The sequence below is a fragment of the Carcharhinus amblyrhynchos genome, chromosome 12, assembly GCF_965287045.1.
Source record: "Carcharhinus amblyrhynchos chromosome 12, sCarAmb.v2.hapA, whole genome shotgun sequence".
Taxonomy (NCBI): Eukaryota; Metazoa; Chordata; class Chondrichthyes; order Carcharhiniformes; family Carcharhinidae; genus Carcharhinus; species Carcharhinus amblyrhynchos.
Genome location: NC_137335.1, coordinates 33,437,613 through 33,460,944, shown reverse-complemented (window position 1 = coordinate 33,460,944; position 23,332 = coordinate 33,437,613). Strand labels below are relative to the sequence as shown.

General features: G+C 38.7%; 1 protein-coding gene across 2 annotated transcripts in view; it reads left to right on the top strand.

Moving 5' to 3' along the window:
* scaf8 (SR-related CTD-associated factor 8) overlaps nt 1-23,332 on the top strand; it is a 285,263-nt gene that overhangs the window by 39,847 nt on the left and 222,084 nt on the right. For both annotated transcript variants that reach the window (XR_013888261.1, XM_080200340.1), the window contains exon 2: nt 2,919-3,002. Coding sequence is in view for 1 of the 2 variants with exons in the window: in XM_080200340.1 (XP_080056466.1) it covers nt 2,919-3,002 (84 nt within the window). In the remaining variant the exon portion in view is untranslated. The remainder of the gene's footprint in view (nt 1-2,918; nt 3,003-23,332) is intronic.

The following is a 23,332-nucleotide window of genomic DNA, read 5'->3' as shown; positions in this document are numbered from 1 at the left end:
GCATTTCTGAAGAACTTCACAGAATAAATATCAGTTTCCAATTCTCTTCATTACATGTTAAATTTATTTTATTTATCATCATACCTACTGATTAAACAAATACAGCCTTTCCCTTTCCTTGCTTTTATTTCTTTGTTTCACCTTCCATTTGTAAACTTGGCAATCAACATTGGTGCATAAAGATTCTCTAAGACTTTGTGCTACTATATCACTTGTCCAGTGCACATGTTGAATATTGAGTCAGTATTAGGGAGATTGGTAGAAGTACTACAGTTTTTGATGCGAGTCTTGTTTTGAAAATTATATCAGGAAGATGGAGTTGTTTCCAAAGTCGATGCAAGTTACTCCTGCAACTCTCTTTTATGTGCTCTAATGAAAATTTTCCTTCCAACATTTGTAAGACTTGAAAATTTTCAACAAATATGGTTTTGAATCAGAATTATGAATGGTAAATGAAAGTGAAATAAAATTAAACGTCTGTTAAATAGACTATTAACATTTAAATGTAATTAGATGTAATATACTTTAATATCAATTTTCATTTCTTTTTGTAAAGAAATTCAGAGGCAAAAAATAGAATGCAACTTCCACCTCAAATGAAAAGTAGTATTGTTTGTTTTGCATATTACATTTTTTTTGCCTGAAGTTAACTTGCAAAATGCTTCACACAGGAGTGTTGGAATATGGGCCCATAGCCCAATCCTGTCATTGCAAGGGAACTTTATCCGGTAGCATCCTTGCATATATCTGCAGCTGGTGACAATGTGGGATTGGCAGTGGCCTGAGACTAGATGTTATATTGTTATTATTTGTAAAGAGCTAGGAATTAAATGTTATATATCCTGGGGTGCTGCGTTCACTGCTGCACTGCAGTCATGGACTGAATAACAGTGCATCAATCTTATCAGTCGGCAGCCACTTGGAGAGCAGCAAGAAGTACACCTTTGAAACTTGTGTGTCTAAGGTGCGATTATTGTGAAAACCAAAAGACATAGCACTAGGCCACTTGCATTGGCAAAGTGCACATTTTTAGTGAGTGAAGAATATTTTTTAAAATGTATTGTTTGGTGTTGGAAGGGGATATGCAGAGAAAAGTTAATATTAATGTTAGAAATTATTCTGAAAAAATTATACTATTAATTTATGGAGTGTTTTCACTGTAATTTGCATTGAACATACTTAAAGGTGAGGAAAATATAAAAATAATATTTGATAACCATATAGTTCAATAGCACAGAAATTCATTGGTTGCACTTGCTTTATTTAGAAATAATTCATCAGACTTCTGCAACAGGCTGCATGCATTGACACTAAGCTTGGTTACATCACAAATCCTGTTTATTCAATTCCATGTGATCTGCCATGTCTTCAGTTTACAATCGCTACAACCTAATATGGGGCACTAGAGCACCTGTCATAATTTGTTGCCAACTTTTTTTATATAGTACAGCAATTTTTATTTATAAAGTGCCCTTAACATAATGAAACAATCTAAGGTGCTTTCAAAACAACGTATGATGCTAGGTCATGGGTATTAAATCAAATGATCAAATGCTTGTTTAAAGCAGTTGGTTTTAAGGGGTATCTTAAAGGAGGAAGATGAGGTAAAGAAGTGTAAGGAGGGTATTCCAGAGTTTGTCAACTGAAGGCATGTCCACCAATGGTGGAGTGAAAAAAATTGAGAATACATAAGAGGCTAAGCACAGGTATCTTCAAGGGCTGTGGGACTGGAGGCAATTATAGAGGGCATGGAGGGTTCTGAAAGCAAGAATTTAAAATCAAGACATTGCTTGACTGGGAGCCAGTATAGTTTAGGGATGATAAAAGAATGGGACTTGCTGCGAGTTAAGATATGGGCAACAAAGATTTGGATGACCTCCAGTTTGCGGAGGGTAGAATATAGACCAGCCAGAATGCATTGCAATAGTCAACTCTAAAACTAACGAAGTACGAATGACAGTTTTCAGCAGCAGATGAATTTGAGCAGTTTTGTAGAAATGGAAATGGACACAAATATGGAGTCAGCATTTCCTTTCAGGATCAAGTTTGACTGCTGGATTTTGAACAGATTGGCTTAATCTCAGACTTAAATAATAAAAGCAAAGTACTGTAGATACTGTAAACCTGAAGCAAAAACAAAATGCTGGAAAGGCCCAGTGGATCTGGCAGCATCTGTGGACTGGGAAACAAAGTTAACGTTTCAAGTCTTGATGACTCTTCAGGGCCTTGAGCTCTGATAAAGCGCAGCATAAAGATGAGATATAGAAGATGGCTAAGGATAGATAGATTCCTGGGAGACACCAGAGGCAATAATGCAGGAGTAGAAAGTGAAGCCATTGCAAGTGATTCTTTGGCTTTGATGGATAAAAAAAGGAATCAGATTAGAGCAGTTGGAATACAGTGGAGAGGCATTCGAGGAGGACAGTGTGGTCAAAGCCCTAGATGGATGGGGAAGGATGAGGAGGAAAATTCTTTGTAACGGTTATAACAGAGTGCCATTGTGACTTTCAAAAATATTGTGGTACAGATTCAAACATTGAATTTCAGAAAAGATGGGAATTGATTTGGAAGACAGCAGCTTGTTCAACGTCTTTGGAGAAGAAGGGAATTTGGAGAAGGGATGGTAGTTTCAAGGACAGTAGGTTGTAGGTTGGTTTTGTGGGGAGCGGACGTATGATGACAGACTGACAACACCCAGAGAGATTACAGTTCATCATGGTTAATGTGGGCTACGTAGAGAAGTTGCTAGGTCAATGGGTTATTGACACACAGTTCAAGGATTTTCAAATGTATGTGGTTTCAAATGTATGCAGACCATCAACTAAATTGTGAAAGACAGGAATAACTACATTTAAGTTTATGTGGTGAAGAATGTAAGTGTTTCTCGATTCTCACAATCTGTTGTCATTTTCTTTTAGTTGTACTCATTAAATGAGTATAAACCACCTATCTCCAGGGCTAAAATGAACCAGGTGACAAAGGCGGCTATCAAGTCTATTAAGGTAAATTTTAAAAATGATTTGTTCTTTTGCTTTAAAACATATGTAATCTTTGATGGAAATGTTACTGAATGTTATATTGCAACATAATTTGAGCACATCTTCTGTTTAGTTAACTATTAACTATAGTCGTGGCTTTAACTGCCACAATAAATGTAAAGTTTTCTGACTCCGTGAAGGCACTAGTAGCTAGCGACTTGCATTCCAGCATATTCAACTTTCCAGTGTCTAAATTTGACCTTCTGGACTTGTTTCTTCAGACCTGTGAAGTCCAGAATGATTTTGTGGGTTGCATATGTCCTGAGTTCATAAATTGGGTTTGTGAAGTCAAGGAAGCCCAGTCATATTTATAGTTTAATTTCTTCTTCACAGTTTTGCCTTTTTTGCATTCTGTGTAGCTGGAGGTTTGGAAAGAATTGTACTTACTTTGGGTCTGGAGATCTGGAAAGGATAACTTATTGTGCTCTGCTTTTTCAGTATAGAACTTATCTATGAGTAATCCCAGCCTAAGATGTGCAAATTAATGGAAACTGTGATTTAAACTTTATATTTGGCTCATAAGGCTCATGAAATACATCTATGGGACTGATCATGGCAAAAAACCTTCATGCTATGGTTTTAGACAGTCTGTTGCCAAATTTCAAATATGCTTGATGCGTTCTAAACCGCTGATAGCTGCAGACAATGTTCTGACAACCCAGAATTTCTAATCTTGCATAGCCATTGATACACTTGTAAAAAGTACCTTGTAAAAAGGTACTTTCAGGTTGTCAGGTTTGAACCTATTTGTTTTGGAGCCTTAGTTCTAATGTATTGATGGGGAATTGTTTTGGTTCCAAGTTTTAGATCAGACAGTAAAATGTATTAGACATCTTTACAGGATGATGCAATGGTGGTTGTCAATTTTCTTTCTTAATTGAGGACTGATGGGGCTACATTGTCATTTTTTTTCAGCTAATATAGCCCCCACTTAAACCACATGAGAACTAACACTTCTGTATTGCTCTGGTATTGCATTAATTGTTAGGTGGCTAAAACATCAGGATTAATTCTCCTTCACAAAGAACGTTGTGTTCTGAAAAGTTCCAATGATATTTGAAATATTCTTCCCATTGTCCATTCCTCTTCACCTCTGTGCTCTAGTAAAAACTTGGATAGGGGAATTATTTATTTTCAGATATGTTATTTTATATTGGAAAAATAGGAGCGTAGTTGATGGAGCAACATACTTATTTTGTTTCACAAGGAATTTTAGTGGAAGGTTTTTTGAGACAGTTGGAGAGTGGTTTTATCAAAGAACTTTTGACCCTTAAAGATTGCACTCTGTGTAAAGAGGATAAAAACATCTGGGTTCAATTAGTTTAAAATTCCAGGAAGTTTCTTGAAGACCTTGAATTTCTCAAATTTTTTAAAGGAAAAATGTTAAAAAGTATAATATAACCTCAGTATCAGCAGTACAATCAAGATAATGATTGTAAACTTCAAGATGTATTCAGATGGCTAAGTAATTCAGAAAAAATACATTTGTTATATTAATGTAAATCTTTTAAATTTTTTTTCCACTTAAATTTGATTAGGTATGATGTAAAGTTTGAGTGTTAAAGCCGTTGCGTAGATGAAGCTTGTGGATCAAAATGATGCTTAGTTTGTAGTAAAGCATTCGTGCAAAAGGGCTGATCCAATTATTCCATGACGCCCAGCGCATTTTCTTGGCCTGGGTTTCCATGGGGGGGGGCCACGTTTGTGGAGACCTGCAGCCCTCGCTTCTAAATGTACTGATAGTGATGTTACGTCTGGTGCTTCTCAGTTGTGGTTAGGAATGCCTAGTTTCGGGTCCCTGACTCTTTATCTGTTTTGCATCATTGACTTTGTTAAGTGGGTATGCTGAAGTTTCAGCCCTTGCAAGGTTGACGAGAACATACAAGGAACTACTGCCATAACTGGGTTATTTATGGTCAACATGTAGCAGAAGAATGGAGAGAACTTGCAATGAAATTTATCCGATCTGATAATTTATTTGTAAGTTTAAGCGTTTAATTTAATTGTAATTCAAAAAAAACACCAGAATTGCGAGAAGAGGGAAAAGTAAAACAAAAATTACTGGTGACATTTCATCAGATCTTAGTTATGAGATGTGAATAAAATCTGCTTTTATTTAAAAGCAAAAAAAAGATGTAAAGTAGTAGCTGAAGTTATCGATCCAGTTATTGCTTCTTTAAATTCAAATGTTATAACTTAGAACATAGAACCCTACAGTGCAGAAAGAGGCCCTTCAGCCCATCGAGCCTGCACCAAACACAATCCCACCCAGGCCCTACCCCCATATCCCTACATATTATACCCACTAATCCCTCCAACCTACACATCCCTGGATACTAAGGGGCAATTTCTTAGCATGGCCAATCAACCTAACCCGCACATCTTTTGGCTGTGGGAGGAAACCGGAGTACCTGGAGAAAACCCTCGCAGACACGAGGAGAATATGCAAACTCCACACAGACAGTGACCTGAGCCGGGAATCGAACGTAGGACCCTGGAGCTGTGAAGCAGCAGTGCTAACTACTGTGCTACCGTGTCCTTTTAACATTTTTCCTTTAGAAAATTGAGAAATTCAAGGTCTTCAAGAAACTTCCTGGAATTTTAAACCAATTGAACCAGGATGTTTCTATCCTCTTTATTCAGAGTGCAATCTTTAAGGGTCAAAATTTCTTTGATAAAATTATTCTCCAACTGTCTCAAAAAACCTTCCACTAAAATTCCTTGTGAAACAAGATGAGTATGTTGCTCCATTAACTTCGTTCCTAATTTTCCAATATAAAATAACATATCTGAAAATAAATAATTCCCTAACCAAGTTATCACTAGAGCAGTTGGGGCTTTGTGTTTGGAAAAGGGACAGCTTGGCGATGACCAGATACAGGTCTTTAAAATCTTGAATGAATAACTCATGATCGATGTGGACAGAATGTTTCCACTTGTCTAATAGTGTTCTTATCTGCTATTGAGGGAGTGCAGTGAACGTTCACCAGGCAGATTCCTGGGGTGGCACATGTGACATATGAGGAATGACTTAAGTCGGTTAAGATTATCTTCACTAGAGTTTAGGAGCATGAGAAGAGATTTCAGAGAAACTTACAAAATTCTAACAGGGTTAGATGGAGTAGATTCAGAAAGCATGTTCCCAATGGTGTGCAAGTCCAGAACAAAGGGTCATAGTTTGAGGATAAGGGATAAACCTTTTCGAACTGAGCTGAGGAGAAATTTCTTCATCCAAAGTGTGGTGAATGTGTGGAATTCATTACCACAGAATAGTTGAAGCCAAAATATTGTTTAATTTCAAGAAATTAGACACAGCTCTTGGGGCTAAAGAGACCAAGGATTATGGGGGAAGGGGGATCAGGATTTTGATTTGATGATTAGCCATGATCAAAATGAATGACGGAGCAGGCTGGATGGGCGGAGTGACGTACTCCTAGTTTTTAATCCAAAATGAGGAACAACCTGTTGCCTTGGCAACACTACTGTCTGGCCCCTTGATACAATTTTCACTCTCTGCTCTCTGTGTACTTACATTTGCACTTACATTTAAAAAACTCTAAGGGCAAAAAAACCCACCTTTTTAACAGACGATTTTACAAACGCCAACTTTGCCACAAAATCTGATGGTGAAATAAGGAGAAATTTGCTTTGTCAGAACGGTTTAAAAGTGCAACTTGCTAATTTTTTTAATAACATGCAGAGGCAGTTTTTTTTTAAAGGTGCATGGCCCCTTTAATTTATTTTACACAACCAAGCATATGTAGTAATTTTAAGGGGCTTGTGCACAGCCTGTGCAGGAATGTTTGGATTTCTGTGGGACCGTGCAGCATAGAGAGAACATTGCTTACTACCACAGGAAGTAGTTGAGGCAAAAACATAGATGCTTTCAGAAAAAAATTAGATAATTACATGAGGGAAGGGAATAAAAAGATGTACTGATAAGGTGAGATGAGGCATCTGTAATGGAAGGAAACCGATTTGGATTATAAACTCCAGCACAAATTATTTGGGCCAAATGGCATGTTTGTTGCTGTAGGTTCTATGTAATTCTAAAGCCTCAAAAATCACCAGCAGTGTTTAGGATTTAAAACAAAAAGTAGATATCATAATGTAAGAATAAGGAAGTAATGATAAGTTTGTACTGGGCAGTAGTTATACCACAGTTGTAAGTACTGTGTGAAATTTTAGGTATCCCATTATAGAAAACGGAGCATACAGCATAAATTCACCAAAAAGATAGCAAAGATAGGAAACTAGTTATGGAGAGAGATTTGAGATGCTAGGACTATTTGAAGGAACAGAGGTTTGGTTCATTTTTAAAATTAAGAAATGTTTAACTTGAGTGAATCGGGAAAGATCATCACCTTTGATAGGGGAAAGGTTGGGATGGATTTATTTTCCCAGAAGATGGATGAAGTGTGAGTTGATTTGTAATAGGGGAGTTGAAGCAAGCCATTGTAAATTTTAAAGGAAATTTGATAGCTACTTAAACCAGAGATGCATGTAAGGCTCAGAAGATGGATTTTTTTTGGATTGGTCTAGCACAGAGCTGAAATGATGCATTGAGCGACTCCTTATACACTATCCATTTGAGATCTTTCAGTGTTCCAATTCATTTTAAAAATGGTTAGCCAGAGCAACATAATTCATAGGAGCTGCTGATGCTTTATATAAGAATCCAAATTATAGCTGTATCCATTTATTTACAACTTGCTTGATTGCCTCCTGAAGGCTAAAGCTAGTAGTTCCCCCTCCTGTTGCTAAGTGAAACACAACTTTATTTACAAAAAAGGGCTGTATGAAAAAGCTGGACAACAGTAAAAAGAAATGGAACGTTTGAATTCTTTGCTCTGGAAAGGGACATATGGAGTTGATTTCTGATCACTACCAAGTATTCATTTCATGGCTTCAAGCTTCCTCAGTTCTTTTGTGCTGTAAATATATTTTTACTTTTTAAAATGACATTCTGTATTCACTTTTTTATTATGTACAAAATGTCAGCACATCTGGGTTATTATGCACCAGAACAGGTTAAAATTACTTCTTCCCCTTCTATATAAAATAAACAAGATTGTTCCAAGTGGTTGGAGTTGAGTTTGTCAGTAGTAATCTTTGAAGCGCAAAGAATTTGCGGTTTAATACTCTTTGGTATTGTGCATTGGTACAAAACGTTAATGTATAGTGTGTTTCCAAGCTGTTGGTTGGGTAACTAACCTTGATATTGGTGCAAAGCACAATTGAACTAATTTTTCAACATGGTGAGCATGATATTGTTAAAAAAATGTTATTGGTTCAAGGTCCGTACTAGCTTTTTGAATTGAGAATTGTATGTAAATTCAAATGATGTTGATACTGATCTAGTCAGAAGAAATAAGCCTTTGTAAGGGGCAGCAGTGGAAAGGTTCTTTTGATCCTGATGCAGGACAGATTTGATCATAAAGCCTCTTTTCAGTCTTATTCAAATAATAGTTAGGAAGAGGTTTTATGGTAGTTTGGAATATGTAAATAATTGATTTTCTAAAATTTTCTGCCATTATTAGATATTGGAAAAATGTCAGGATTTTCTTTAAAATCCATACATCAGTATTTTCAACATAGTTCTTGGCTTCTGTATTGAGTTTAAGAATTGCAGCTTATATTTCCATCTAGCAAAGTTGGTAACTGGCAATAAGTTGTCAGTCTTTTTAATGTGCAAGTAATGAGTTGTCTGTGGAGATTTGAAGCAAAGAAAACGGGCTTGAATTTGTGATCATTGGCACAATTTGTGCATTTGCCGATGATTTTAGAGACAGTCACTCACAGAAATTTAATTTCAATGGTGTGATTTTCCTCTTTTCCCGGTGGCAATTTAAATTGTGTGCCAACTCACTTTGCAGCAGCAATGTCAGCAGACAGGCAGCCAATGTAAGTGATTTTGTAGAAGAGGAAAAATCATATTAAAAAATATATTCATCATGGAGAAATTTGACTTTCCAGAAATATAAAATAAACTTTTCAGAACCAGTGAAGAACTTCAGTTATGAAGCTAGATTGGAGAAGTTTTCTTTGAAGAAGTTGAGAGGAGATTTGACTAAGAAATTCAAAGTTATGAGGGGTCTGGACAGAGCAGGTAGGGATAAATTGTTTTTGCTCATCAAGAACAAGAGGGCACAGATATGAAGTAATTGGCAAAAGAAACAAAAACCTTCTTGGAGAAAAAATTTTTTCACACGTTCCACAATGCGCTGCCTGAGACTGAGGCGGGTTCAACCAAAGCATTCAAAATGGAATTAAAACATTATCTGAAAAGGAAGAATACCCAGGGTTACCGAGCAAATGACACTTGGAATTGCTCATTTGGAGAGCTTGTGCAGACATGGTAGACTGAATGGCTACCTCCCGCTCTGTAACAATTTTGAGGATGTTTAGCAGTAATTATGAAGTTTATACCCTGATTCAACAAAGAGCAACATTTTAAAAGAATTTTTACAGTGAGACTAATAGTGTATAAGTGGAAGATCTTGAAAATTCAACTGATTTCTGGAGGTGTATAGGTGTATTTTTGCACGGGGGGGGGTAACATGGGGGAATGGGTGTTGCTGCCCCAAATATGCACCCTTGCATGAATACCTGATGCATAGAATCACTGATAGCAACTTTTAGTTTCACTAGACTTTTGACAGCAAATGCTGGCAACTTTACAGTCATTACACAATTTGAACCAATAAAGTTAAAAATGATCAGAACTGCAGAAATTAGTTGCACAGAAAAGTCTAAGTCACTAAAGAGTAGTAGATACTGTAAGTTAATTGCCAAGTATATGGTAGACACTTCCTGTTAACAAATCCTTACATCCTACACCATTATCTTACTATATAAAGCATGTTAAGATGTCAGCTTACCTATAACACCACTAGATGGCATTTTAATAAATGTTACTGCTAAATATTAACTGGCGTTTTAATTAATTCTCTGGGCGTGAACGTTACTGTCAAGGCTTGCACTTGAGAATGTAGTGATGGGCCGCCTTCCTGAAGTTGATGTGAAGGTGATCCAGTAATAATAGATAGTGAAATGTAGTTGGAATTACCTCTCAAATGCTACTACTGTACAATCTTGTCATTCCTAACAAAATTACCAAAAATCCTTTCATTCATCTGTTCCAAGATATCGATTTGAGCAATGCCAGTTTAAATAATGACCAGTTATTACCAATTTCATGATTGGGTTATTAAATTGTCTTTCAATTTTCCATTAAAGTTTTTATTTTATGTTCTTGTATTCTTATTTAAAATCTTTAGATACATCAGTATCATGTAGAAAATGTAATTGAGAGTCAAGAAGAATAAAGAAGGCTGGAGGTGGGGTAGTGGTGTTGAAAGTGAAGAAGGATTATGTGAGAGACTAGCAATATAAAGGGGAATCCCAAAGTCATCTTCTATAGGCATATGGAGTAACAGGGTGGCAAAAGGAGGAGTAGGACCGATTCGGGACCCGAAAGGGAATTTATGCATGGAGGCAGGTGGCATATCTGAGGTTCTAAATTAATACTTTGCATCCCTGTTTACCCAGGAGATAGATGCTACCCAGGACATGGTGACAGGCGAGGAAATTCTTTTCCTAGAAGGGTTCAAAATTGATAAGGAGGGATTACTGAATTGTTGGCAGTGAAAGTTGGCACTGGTATTGGATGAGATGTTTCCAAGGAAATCAACGGAAGTGGAATGGAATTTGCAGGATTGCTGCCATAATCTTCCAGTCTTCTCTCAACTCATGAACTGAAGAATTGTAAATGTTACTCCCCTGTTCAAAAATAGTTATAAGGATAGCCACAGCAATTACAGGCTAGTCAGTTTGACATCAGTAATGGGCAAACTTGTAGAAGCATTTATTAAAAAAAAATGGGTTGATTAGGAAGTGCCAGCACTGCTTCCTAAAGGAGAAATTGTGTTTAACTAAATTGCTGCCTTTTTTTTTGAGGAGGTGATAGAAAGGATCAATGCCGGTAATTCAGTTGATGTTATGCACATGGACTTTTAGAAGGCAGTTGACACAGTGCCACACAACAAACTTGAAAAATTATAACTCGTGGAATAAATGGGACAGTAGCAATGTGGATACAAAATTGGTTAAATAATAGGAAGCAGACAGTAATGGTCAGTGGGTATTTTTTGGGCTGGAGGAAGGTTTGTTGTGGTGTTCTGCAGGGGTTGGTATTGGGACTCTTGCTTTTCCAGATAAATGTTAATGATCGAGGTCTTGGTGTGCAAGAGACGATTTCAAAGTTTGCAGATAATCCAAAACTTGTAAACTGTGAAGAGCTATGTAGAAATTCAAATGGGTATGGACAAGTTGGTGGAGACGACATGTAGATGGCAGATGAAGCTCAATGCAGAGAAGTGAGAGGTGATGCATTTGGTAAGAAGAATATGGAGAAGCAATATAAAATAAGGGATGTAATTCTTACAGGGGTGTAGGAACAGAGAGACCTGGGTGTATATGTGCACAGATCATTAAAGATGACAGGACACGTAGAGAGAGTAGTTGATAAAACATATAGTATTGCAGGCTTTTTAATTGGGGCATAGAGTACAGAAGCACAAAAGGTTATGCTGAACTTATATAAGACACTAGTTAGACTTCAGCTGGAATTTTGTGTTCAGTTTTGGGTACAACATTTTGGGAAAGATGTGAATGTATTGGGAAGAGTGCACAAGAAGTATACAAGAATGGTTCCAGGAATGAGAAACTTCAATTATACAGATTGATTGGAGAGGTTGGGATTGTTTCCCTTGGAGAAAAGAAGGCTGAGGGAGATTTGATAGAGATGTTCAAAATCAGGAGGGGGCTGGACTGAGTAGATGTAGATAGAGTAGCAATTATTCCCATTCATAAATGGACTTCAGGGCATAGGTTTAAAGTGAATTGCAAAAGAAATAAATGTGATGAGAGAAAAATCTTTTTCACAGGAGTGGTCTGGGTCTGGAATACACTGCCTGGAAGTGTGGTGGAGGCAGGTTCAATCAAGGCATTCAAGAGGGAATGAATAAAAACAATATGCAGTGATGTGTGCATCTTTGGACTATGAGAGGAGCACCCTAGTTACACTAAAGATACAGAGCACTGTAGGGGTGGTTAGCTCACCAACCATATCCCTAATGCCTTTTGTTTTGCAATGGACATTGAAAGTCTCTGTACACAAAATAGAAACAGACAGAGGTATGTTGTCCATTCAAAATATCTTTAATACATGTCCCCAGCCTGACAGTCTAGATGAAGCTATAATCCTGTTATTAACTTGGATTTTAACAACAAAAGACTTTGAATTTGATCATAAATTTCATCTTTAAATCAAGGGCACAGCTATGGCTAAGAAATTTACCCTAGCTTACGAAGGCAGTGTGGAAAGGAGAAGTATTTAAAAAGTGTCTAAGATTTCCTGTGTGTTACTTTTTTTATTTTTTGTTTCTCAGGATGTGGCCATTGTTGGCTAGGCCATTATATGTTGTCCATCCCTAATCCCTGAGCTACTGCCTTGAACTTATTTGGTCCCGTGTGGTATAGTTACACACATAACGCTGTTAGGGAGGGAGTTCCAAGATTTTGACCCAGTGACAGTGACGAAATGGCCATATAGTTCCAAGTCAGGATGGTGTATAGCTTGGAGAGAAACTTGCAGATAGCGGTGTTCCCATGCAGCTGGTCCCTTGACCTTCCAGGTGGTAGAGGTCATGAGGTATTATTGAAGGAGCCTCGGTGACTTATTACAGTGCAATTTGTAGATGGTACTGCTGCCGCTGTTCTCTGGTATTGAAGATAGTGAATGTTTCAGATGGTGGATGGGGTGCCAATCAAGTGGACTGTTTTGTCCTGGTTAGTATTGAGCTTCTTGAGTGTTAGAATTGCAGTCATCCAGACATGCGGAAAATATTCCATCACACATTACAAACTTGTACATTACAAACATATGAGCATATGAATTAGGAACTTGAGTAGACCACTTGGACCTTTGAGGCTTCTCTATCATTCAGTAAGATCATGGCTGATAAGATTATAAACTCACTCCACATTTCCACCTAATCCTGATAACTTTTCACCCTTTTGGTTATCAAGAACCTATCCGCCTTCAAATAATCAAAGACTCTGCTTTAAAAATATTCAAAGACTTTTCTTTCACTGCCTTTTGAGGAAGAGTATCCCAAAGATACTCAACCCCCTAGAAAAAAATTCTCCTCTATCCTGAACGGATAACCCTTTTTTTCCAAACACTGTCCCTGAGTACTTGATTCGTCCGCAAGAGGAAACAATCCTATCTGCAGTCACCTTATTAAGACCTCTCAGCATCTTATACTTCGATCAAGTCACCTTTTACTCCTCCAAACTCCAGCGTATTTGCATCTTTTCTTGTATAAGAAGACCACAATACTATACACTATAGATGTGGTCTCACCAGCGCTCTGTAAAACTGAAGCATAACCTCCCTATTTTTGTATTCAGTTCCACTCGCAATAAATGGTAATATTCTATCAACTTCCCTAGTTACTTGCTGTACCTGCATACTAGACTTTTATGATTCGTGCAGTAGGATACCCAGATCCCCCTGCATTTTAGAGCTCCACTATCTCATCTTTTAGTTAGCTTTTTATTTTCCTGACAAAATGGTCAGTTTCACGCTTTGCCATGTTCTAGTCCATTTGCCAAATCTTCAGCTACTCAACCTATCTATATTCTTCTCCATATCTTACTGACCTACCTATCTTTGCATTGTTAGCAAATTTAGCAACCGTAGCTTTTGGTTCCTTAGTCTCAGTCATTTATACAAATTGCAAAATGTTGAGACCCCAGTCCTGATCCCTATGATACACTATTCGTTGTCTTGCCAACCAGAAAAAGCCCATTTATGCCTACCTATGTTTCCTGTTTGCTAGACTATCTTGTAACCATGCACTTACGTTACCCCATACACCATGAGCTTTATTTGGTAGATGGTGGACAAGCTTTGACGAATCGGAGGTGAATTACCGGCTGCATAATTCCCACACTCTGACTTGCGCTTATAGCCAGAGTACTCAAATGACTGGTCCAGTTAAGTTAAATGATCAATGTGCTATTCAGACTCTCAAAGAAGCAAAATTAGAAGAATTCCTCAATAATTGTCCCTCCATTAAAGTTAAAGCCACAACACAAAGCTTTAGTTTCCTAAACATCAAAGCATTTAAATTGGCACAAAAAAAACAACAGGCATAAGAATAACACACATGTTTGCACAAGAAAATCATCAACCAAAATACAGTTCTGTGGACTGAAGTTGCAGATTTTTAGTTTTTATTTGATGTGTACAGCTGGAAGATTTTAACCAGGCAGTCATACTTCTTATTGCAGCAGGGCAGATGAGACGTAAAAGCATTTTTTGAGAGAGCTAGTCAACCCACCATTGCAAAGTAGGTTAACGCTAAGACCACTATAAATTACAACATATTGCACAATGACCCACAAATAAATAGTGATTAAGAATCATTTTGAAAAGTTATATGGGGATGTCCGTTCACAGCCAACATGACTTTTTTTGATGTGTTTATTGAAAATGTTCTTATATTTTACATAGGAAACAAACACAGATATAGATCCACACAGTGCTCACATATACATTCCAACGTGACTGGGCTCAGGGATTCCCGTGGCAAATATCACATTTTTAAAAGAGATTTTTAAAGCTTTTAAGAGGTAAAACCCTAAAAGACTTATTAAGACCGCAGTGAAGACACAAGCTACTCTACTCACTCAGCAGCCTCATTTGCCAACCTCCAAATTCTCTCCTGTTAGCTTGCCCATTCTGCTGAACGCTACCAACTCTCTGGTGCGCAGGCTTGTGAGACCCTACTTGCTTTACCACTGCATTTGTTGGTTGTAGGCTTACTACAAGCGAACCCAAGAGCAATAAAACAGGGGAAGAAGCAGCCTGTAGTTGCAAGAGTAGCTCCTCAAATTTCCTCTCACTTATATATTGGGGAGTAACGATTCTTTTACTTGTCCCTTATGTTATTGATTTTTTTGCAAGTTTTATTGATCCTTTTGAAGGTGATTTCCCCACCCTTTCCCCCAGTGTATTTTGTAGCCTGCATCAGAAGTAGCTTTGGATTCTATAAATGTTGGGATGTCAATGGAGAGAAAAATATTTGTTTTCTGAATAGACCAAGAGCAAATGAAGGTGAAGTATGAAAGGTTACAAATAAATGAGCAGGGTCCTCATAATGTAATTTCTTTCAAAATAAGGAACTAATTTGAAAGTTATCTGAAAAATTCAAATTACTGTGAATATTTTGTTGCTATTCTTGCAAGATAGGCAGATAGAGAAAGTGAGAGAGTGATATATAAAGGTTCCCAAACATGAACCCACAAAACATGACATCGAACAGAATAAGACTGCCAGTTGTGGATTCTCCACACCAGATTTGTTTCATGTCCCCCGCTTCCTTTCACTATTGATGAACAAATTTACCAGTGAGGTAAAGCTAATTTTCCATCACTAATTGCTTTAATTTTCACTGCTTTAGCTCTGCTAAATCCTACATTTTGAATCTGCAGTGATGCTAGAAAAAAGTAACTACCTTCCCAGGACCAGAACCTTTCATTACACCATAAAAGCTCAGGAAAGATCCCAAGTACATCTGAATTGTGCCCTACCTCTGCTGGACTGCTAAATATCAGATATTCTCCTTTGTCTGGTGCACCTGGATTGCCACCTTGCTTGGAGGGAGGCAGCAGATGGGAAATTCTAGGCTGGTTTGGTCATTGACAATGTTTTAGGGTCCATTATTTAAGACGACCTCATGGAGTACTTGGAAGTGCATGATAAAATAGGACTGAATCAGTACATCTTCATCAAGGGGAGGCCATGTCTGACAAATCTGTTAAGGGTTCTTTGAGGAGGTAACAAGGAAGTTAGATAAAGGAAAACCAGTGGACGTAATTTATTTAGATTTCCAGAAGACCTTTGACAAGGTGCCCCATAGGAAATTGTTAAATAAGTTAAGAGCCCATGGTGTTATGGGTAAGATCCTGGCATGGATAGAGGATTGGTTGGCTGACTGACAGAAAACAGATAGTGGAGATAAAGGGGCCTATTTCAGAATGGCAGCAGGTGACTAGTGGTGTGTCTCAGGGTTGGTGCTTTTCACAATATACATTAACGATTTGGAAGAAGGAACTGAAGGCACTGTTGGTAAGTTTGCAGATGATACAAAGATATGTAGAGGGGCAGGTAGTATTGAGGAAGCAGGAGGGCCTGCAGAAGGACTTGGACAGGCTAGAAGAGCGGGCAAAGAAGTGCCAGATGGAACCCAACATGGAAAAGTGTGAGATTATGCACTTTGGAAGGAGGAATGGAGGCATAGACTATTCTCTAAATGGGGAAATGCTTTGGAAAACACAAGCACAAAGGGACTTGGGAGTCCTTGTTCAAGATTCTCTTAAGGGTAATGTGCAGGTTAGTCGGCAGGGAGGAAGGCAAATGCAGTGTTAGCATTCATGTCGAGGGCTAGAATATAAGAGCAAGGATGTACTTTTGAGGCTGTGTAAGACTCTGGTCAGAGTATTGTGAGCAATTTTGGGTCCCGTATCCAAGGAAGGATGTGCTGGCCTTTGAGAGGGTCCAGAGGAGGTTCACAAGAATGATCCCTGGAATGAAGAGCTTGTCGTATGAGGAATGGTTGAGGACTCCGGGTCTATACTCACTGGAGTTTAGAAGGATGAGGGGGGATCTTATTGCAACTTACAGGATACTGCGAGGCCTGGATAGAGTGGATGTAGAGAGGATGTTTCCACTATTAGGAAAGATTAGAACCAGAGGGCACAACCTCAGGCTAAAGGGACAATCCTCTAAAACAGAGATGAAGAGGAATTTCTTCAGCCAGAGGGTGGTGAATCTGTGGAACTCTTTGTTGCTGAAGGCTCTGGAGGCCAGGTCATTGACTGCCTTTAGGACAGAAATATGTAGATCCTTGACTATTAAGGGGATTAGGGGTTATGGAGAAAAGGCAGGAGAACAGGGATGAGAAAAATATCAGCCATGATTGAATGGCAGAGTAGACGCGATGGGCCAAGTGGCTAAATTCTGCTCCAGTGTCTTATGGTCTCACAGTTTATTACCAGCCTTAAAATTTTAAGGAATAATAATTAGGTATTGATGTGCATGTAAATTAATGGCCTAGATCTGCAGTCTCAGATGATCATATCCAGGAGAAAACCTAGAAGATGCATTGAAGGACCTCTTGGAAGGCCTCATGCACTGTCTTCACAGGAATGGCTTAAGATGTTTCTATTTCCATTAAGCAATTCCCCTGTTTATGGAACCCTTGAAACCCCTGATTTAATGATAGAAACTTCTGGATGGTTCTGAATCACTTAGTAAAATAATTGCCCAGGACAAGTTAGAAGGATTAAAACCAGGTCTAACTCCTGGATATTGCTTCCTGTACTTTCAAGAAGTGGAGTGGCACAGTGGTTAGCACTGCTGCCTCAAGCGCCAGAGACCTGGGTTCAATTCTGGCCTCAGGTCACTGTCTATGTTGAGTTTTCACATTCTTCCCATGTCGGTGTGGGGTTCCTCCCGCAGTCCAAAGATGCGTGGGTGAGGTTGATTGGCCATGCTAAATTGACTCTAGTGTCAAAGGGATTAGAAGGGTAAATATGTGAGGTTACAGGATCAGGGACTGGGTGGGATTATGGTTGGTGCAGACTTGATGGGCCGAATAGCCTCCTTCTGCACCAAGGGGATTCTATGATTTTATGTCTCATGGTATATCATGCCTGAATTCGAAATGATAGTTTATTTTTACCTTGCAGCTTCTAGCTTCACCTAGGTAGATGGCACATTGGTTATAGCGTCATTTGTGTCACCATAGTATTTTAGCTTTACTGGACCTAAAGAACAGTAGAGCACAAGAACCAGGCCCTTTGGCCCTCCAAGCTGCACTGATCACATTGTCCTATCTGGACCAACCACTTACATCCCTCTATTCCTCATTTGTTCATATGCCTATCAAGATGAGTTTTAAATGTGGCTAACATAACTGCCTCAAGCACCTCATATGGCAGTGCATTCCAGGCCCCCACCACCCTCTGTGTAAAAAAAAAACCTCCCTCTCTGCTATAGCCAGCCTAGTTGCAACATATGTTGTTTGAGGCCTTGTTGACGGTCTTTAGACCTGCCAACTAATTGTTGGCCTGCTTTATTGCCTAGATAACTCCAAAACCTGAAACCAAAGATCTGGTCTGAGATCTGAGATGGACATCCCCATCAATGATCTGGAGGAGGGAACCGAGTGTATGGTGTTGAAATTTGCTGATGACACCAAGATTGGTGGAACGGCAAATTGCGCGGAGGGTGTGGAGAGTCTACAGAAGGGTCTAGATAGGCTGGGCGAATGGGCCAGGAACTGGCAAATGGAATTTAATGTTGGCAAGTGCGAGGTGGTCCACTTTGGTAGGAATAATGGTAGGAAGGATTATTACTTACGTGGCGAAAAACTGCAGCAGGCGACGGTGCAGAGGGACCTCGGGGTCCTTGTGCATGAGTCGCAAAAACCCAGCTTGCAGGTGCAGCAGGTGGTCAGGAAGGCTAATGGGATGCTGGCCTTCATAGCAAGGGGGATTGAATATAAAAGTAGGGAGGTCTTGCTGCGGCTATATAGGGCATTGGTGAGGCCGCAGCTGGAGTACTGTGTGCAGTTTTGGTCGCCGTACTTACGCAAGGATATTTTGGCCTTGGAGGGAGTGCAGAGGAGGTTTACTAGGCTGATGCCAGAGTTGAGGGGGTTGAGCTATGAGGAGAGGCTGAATAAACTAGGCTTGTACTCGTTAGAGTTTAGAAGAATGAGGGGAGATCTCATTGAGACATATAAGATGATGAATGGGATGGATAGGATAGAGGTGGAGAGACTCTTCCTGCTCAGAAAGGACAGTAGGACTAGGGGGCACAGCCTCAGGATAAAGGGGGGGTGGTTTAGAACGGAGTTGAGGAAGAACTTCTTCACTCAAAGGGTGGTGAATCTCTGGAATTCTCTGCCTGTTGAAGTGGTGGAGGCTACCTCGCTAAATATTTTTAAGACGCGGATTGATGGGTTTTTGATAAGAGAGGGGATTAAGGGTTATGGGGAGAGGGCGGGAATGTGGAACTGAGCCACGACAGATCAGCCATGATCTTATTGAATGGTGGGGCAGGCTCGAAGGGCTAGATGGCCTACTCCTGCTCCTATTTCTTATGTTCTTATGTTCTTATCAACATACCCCCCACTGAAAAAGAGAGGAGTCATAGACCAGTGTGTGCACACCCTATTGAAGGAGGGTGGAAAGTCACAGGCATAAACACTCCCCACCAAAATGGGAAAAAACATGTGCACGCATGCATGCACACTGTTCTCTTTAATATCATGAAAACTTTGATCAAATTACCTCATAACTATCTAAATTCGAGGGAATACACCACTGGCTTGTGTAATCTCTTGAAATTTAATCCTCTGAGTCGAAGTGTTATGGTTGTTAATCTATATTGCGCTTCCCCCAAAGTTGATATATCCTTCTGAATGTGTGGAGCCAAGAACTCCTGCAGTATGGTTTAACCAGGGCTTTGCATAGCTGCAGGATGATTTTTACCCATTATATTCTAGCCCTCTAGTTGTAAAGACTGGCATTCTGTTAACCTTTTTGATTTTCTTTTTGTACTTGTATATGACATTTTAGTGATTTGTGTACCTACCCCTCCTTTCACCACTCTGTCTCTTTGGAACTCCACTGTTTATTGTTCTTTTTATGTTAGAAAATAGCCTGTTCTACGTTTTTTAGTTCCACAGTGAATGAACTCACTTTGCCTACCTCAAAATACATTTCTCACAATTTTGCTCCATTAATCTATCAGTGTCTGTTTAAAATTTTATGCCTTGAGTCACACGTATCTTTTTGTTATCGATAAGTTTGTATATGTGGCTTTCTGTCTTCTACTATGGTGCCTTGAACAAAATGAAATATCTTTAAAGCACTTCACAGGAGCAATACAAAACAAATTTGATACTGAGCCATATAAGGAAATACTTGGTCAGATGACCAAAAAATAGTTTAAGGGGTAGATTTTAAGGAGGACCTTAAAGGAAAAAAGCGTTTTGGAGAAAGTATTCCAAAACTTGCAGCCTGGGTAGTTGAAGGCACAGCGATACTGACAAAAAAAATTACAATTGGGGATGTACAAGAGGCTTGAATTAAAGGAATGCACATATCTTAGAGGATTAGAGAAGATTACAGAGATGGAGTGGGGTAAAATCATGAAGGTATCTGAAAACAAAAGATGCAGATTTTAAAATCAAGATGATGCCTCTTGATAGAAAGCAGAGGGTAACATGGGAGTGGGACTTATTAAGTAATAGAGGGAAATGTGGGAATGCAACCATGAGTGCATTGCAATAGTCCAGTCTAGAGGTGGTGAAGGCATGACTGAGGGTTTCAGCAGCAGGTGAGCTGAGATAGAAGTGAAGGTGAGCAACCTTCACAGAGTTGGAAATAAGTGGTTTCCATGATGATGCTCATATCTTGGAAGATATGGTATCAGGGTTGCGAACATCGCAAAAGGGAGAGGGATGGAGTCTGTAGCCAAGGAAAGGAGTTTGTATTGGTGACCAAAAGCAATGGCGGGAGCCTGCCCAGTATTTGGTTTGTTCTTCCAGTACTAATTATGTTAGATAATTTATCTTGGCTCTTAATAAATTCGATGATTTGTTAAGGTCCCAACATTGATCTTTGCAAGACACTACAATCCACATCTTGTCAACTAAATTACTTCCCCATTTCCCCTACACCATTTGATGCTGCTGGTGTAGCAGATGGTGTAGGGGAAACACCATTTTCCTAACCAGATGAATAAATTGTCTGACTCTTTAGGATTTAATATCAGCCTCTTATGAGGGACTTTTCTGGAAGACTATACAAGTAAAATTCATAGGCCTTTTCCTGTCCACTATTTTAATTACCTCTTCAAAAAGATCAGTTTTGTTCATCAGCCATAAGATGTATTAAGTTATCCTATCCTTAATTAGACTCCTCCATCATTGGATTTCTCAACAGTAGGCAGACCAAGTTTACCACTGCACATCACAACTACGCTCTATCTCTGAACAATGCCTTGGCGGAGCTGAAGTTTCAAAAACCTCTTATCTTCTGATCTACATGTGCTCCTGAGTGACAGTTTAACTGATAAAATGCTGGAATATTATTGATTTCAGTTTTATGGTCAGAAATGCTGAGTAGCTGTGAACCAGTGACTTAATGTTGTTCATAAGTTCATTTTTAATTTGTGTTAAATTACAAATTCAGTTGTGTGTGTCCATTACGGAAAATGTATTAAAACTATGAAAGGGAGGCATGAAAAATCTGCTTGAAAATCTGCCAGCATTGTAAGAGATTATATCTCTGAAAATGGGCTTATGAAATTGGGACTCTAGTACAAGGTTTGGGGGATCTATCGATGATGGCTTAGTGGGAATGTCATTGGACGAATGGTGGATATGAAATTCAGTTAATGAACCTGGAATTGAAGACCAGTCTCAGTAATTGTAACCATGAAATTCATTGATTGTCATAAAATCCATCCAGTTTGCTAGTGTACTTTAGGGAAGGAAAACTGCTGTCCGTCCTTGCTGTGTCTACGTGTGACGATGTGGGTATGCCGGCGTTGGACTGGTGTAAACTCAGACTTTTTACTGTGTGTACGTGTGACCCCAGACCTGAAATGGCCTAGCAAGCCACTCAGTTTAAGTGCAATTGTGGATGGATAACAAATCGACCCACATCACATGAAAGAATAAAACAAATAAAGATCTACAAAATTCTGGAGATTTGGAAAGATTGTTTCCACTTTTTGGCATCGATTAACAAACATGTTTAAACTCGGGCTTATGACTAGATGAACAAAGATGATAAAAATGTATCCATACATTTGAACACAGATTACACGCAGGTACATAGTGTAGTTGAAAGAGAATTCGATAATTATTTGAAGACAAAAAGGATACTGGGAAAAGGCAAGCAAGTTAGATTAGATAACTCCATCCTGAGTGCAACTCCCAAGCAGCATATGAGGTAAAAGGTTGTTTTTGTCATTTGTCCTTCAGTTAATTCCTTGAGGACAGAGAAGATCATCTCAAAAGGCGAATGTCCATTTTACATTCCTAATACATTCCAGCATTAGGTAATCTACTGTCGCGCCATGTATAAATGCTCTGCAGATGCATTTTTTAAGCTCTTGTATATCTCACCTCACGACCTAGCTTATCACTTTTGTAGTTTGCTTGACTTCTAATAGTTACACAATTTCAATGTGTAACTTCAGATTTTTGTTCCATTGTTACATGTTTTGAAGTTATTTTCAAGTTTTTCAAAATTTCTTTGCTGAAGCTAGTTAGTTATATGGTTGCTATTTACTTCAGTCACTGTCTTCTCAGTTGGGATTACCTGATGCTTTGAAAAATGTAATTCTAGATTGTCACTTGAAGCTATTTGTTACTGAACATCTTTAGTATTAACTTCTAGCCATTTTTTAATACTTCTAACAATCTAATGCAACGATGTGAGAAATCCGTGGACTTTAGTTAACAATGACATATCTGATGCATGTAAAAATGGTACAGCAATTATCATGGGGGATTTTAATCTGCATGTCGATTGGTCAAACCAGGTTGGTCAAGGCAGCGTTGAAGAGGAGTTTATAGAATGTATCCACAATAGTTTCTTCGGACAATATGTAATGGAACCTATGAGTGAGTAAGCTATCCTAGATTTGGTCCTGTTTAATGAGACAAGAATAATTAATAATTAATGATCTCACAATTAGGGATCCTCTAGGAAGGAATGATCACAGTATAGTTGAATTTAAAATACAGGTGGAGGGCGAGAAGATAAAATCCAATACCAGTGCCTTGTGTATAAACAAAGGAGACTACAATCGGATTAGGAAGGAGTTGGCTAAGGTAGACTGGGAGCAAAACTTTTTATAGTGATACAGTTGAGGATCAGTGGAGGACTTTCAAAGCAATTTTTCACACTGCACAACAAAAGTATATATCAGTGATAAAGAAGGACTGTAGAAAAAGGGATAATCAGCCATGGATATCTAAGATAAAGGAGGATATCAAATTGAAAGAAAATGCATACAAACTGGCAAAGATTAGCGGGAAACTGGATTGGGAAATCTTTTAAAGATCAACAGAAAGCCACGAGAAAGGGAATAAAGAAAATTAAGGTAGACCATGAGAGAAAACGAGTTCAGAATA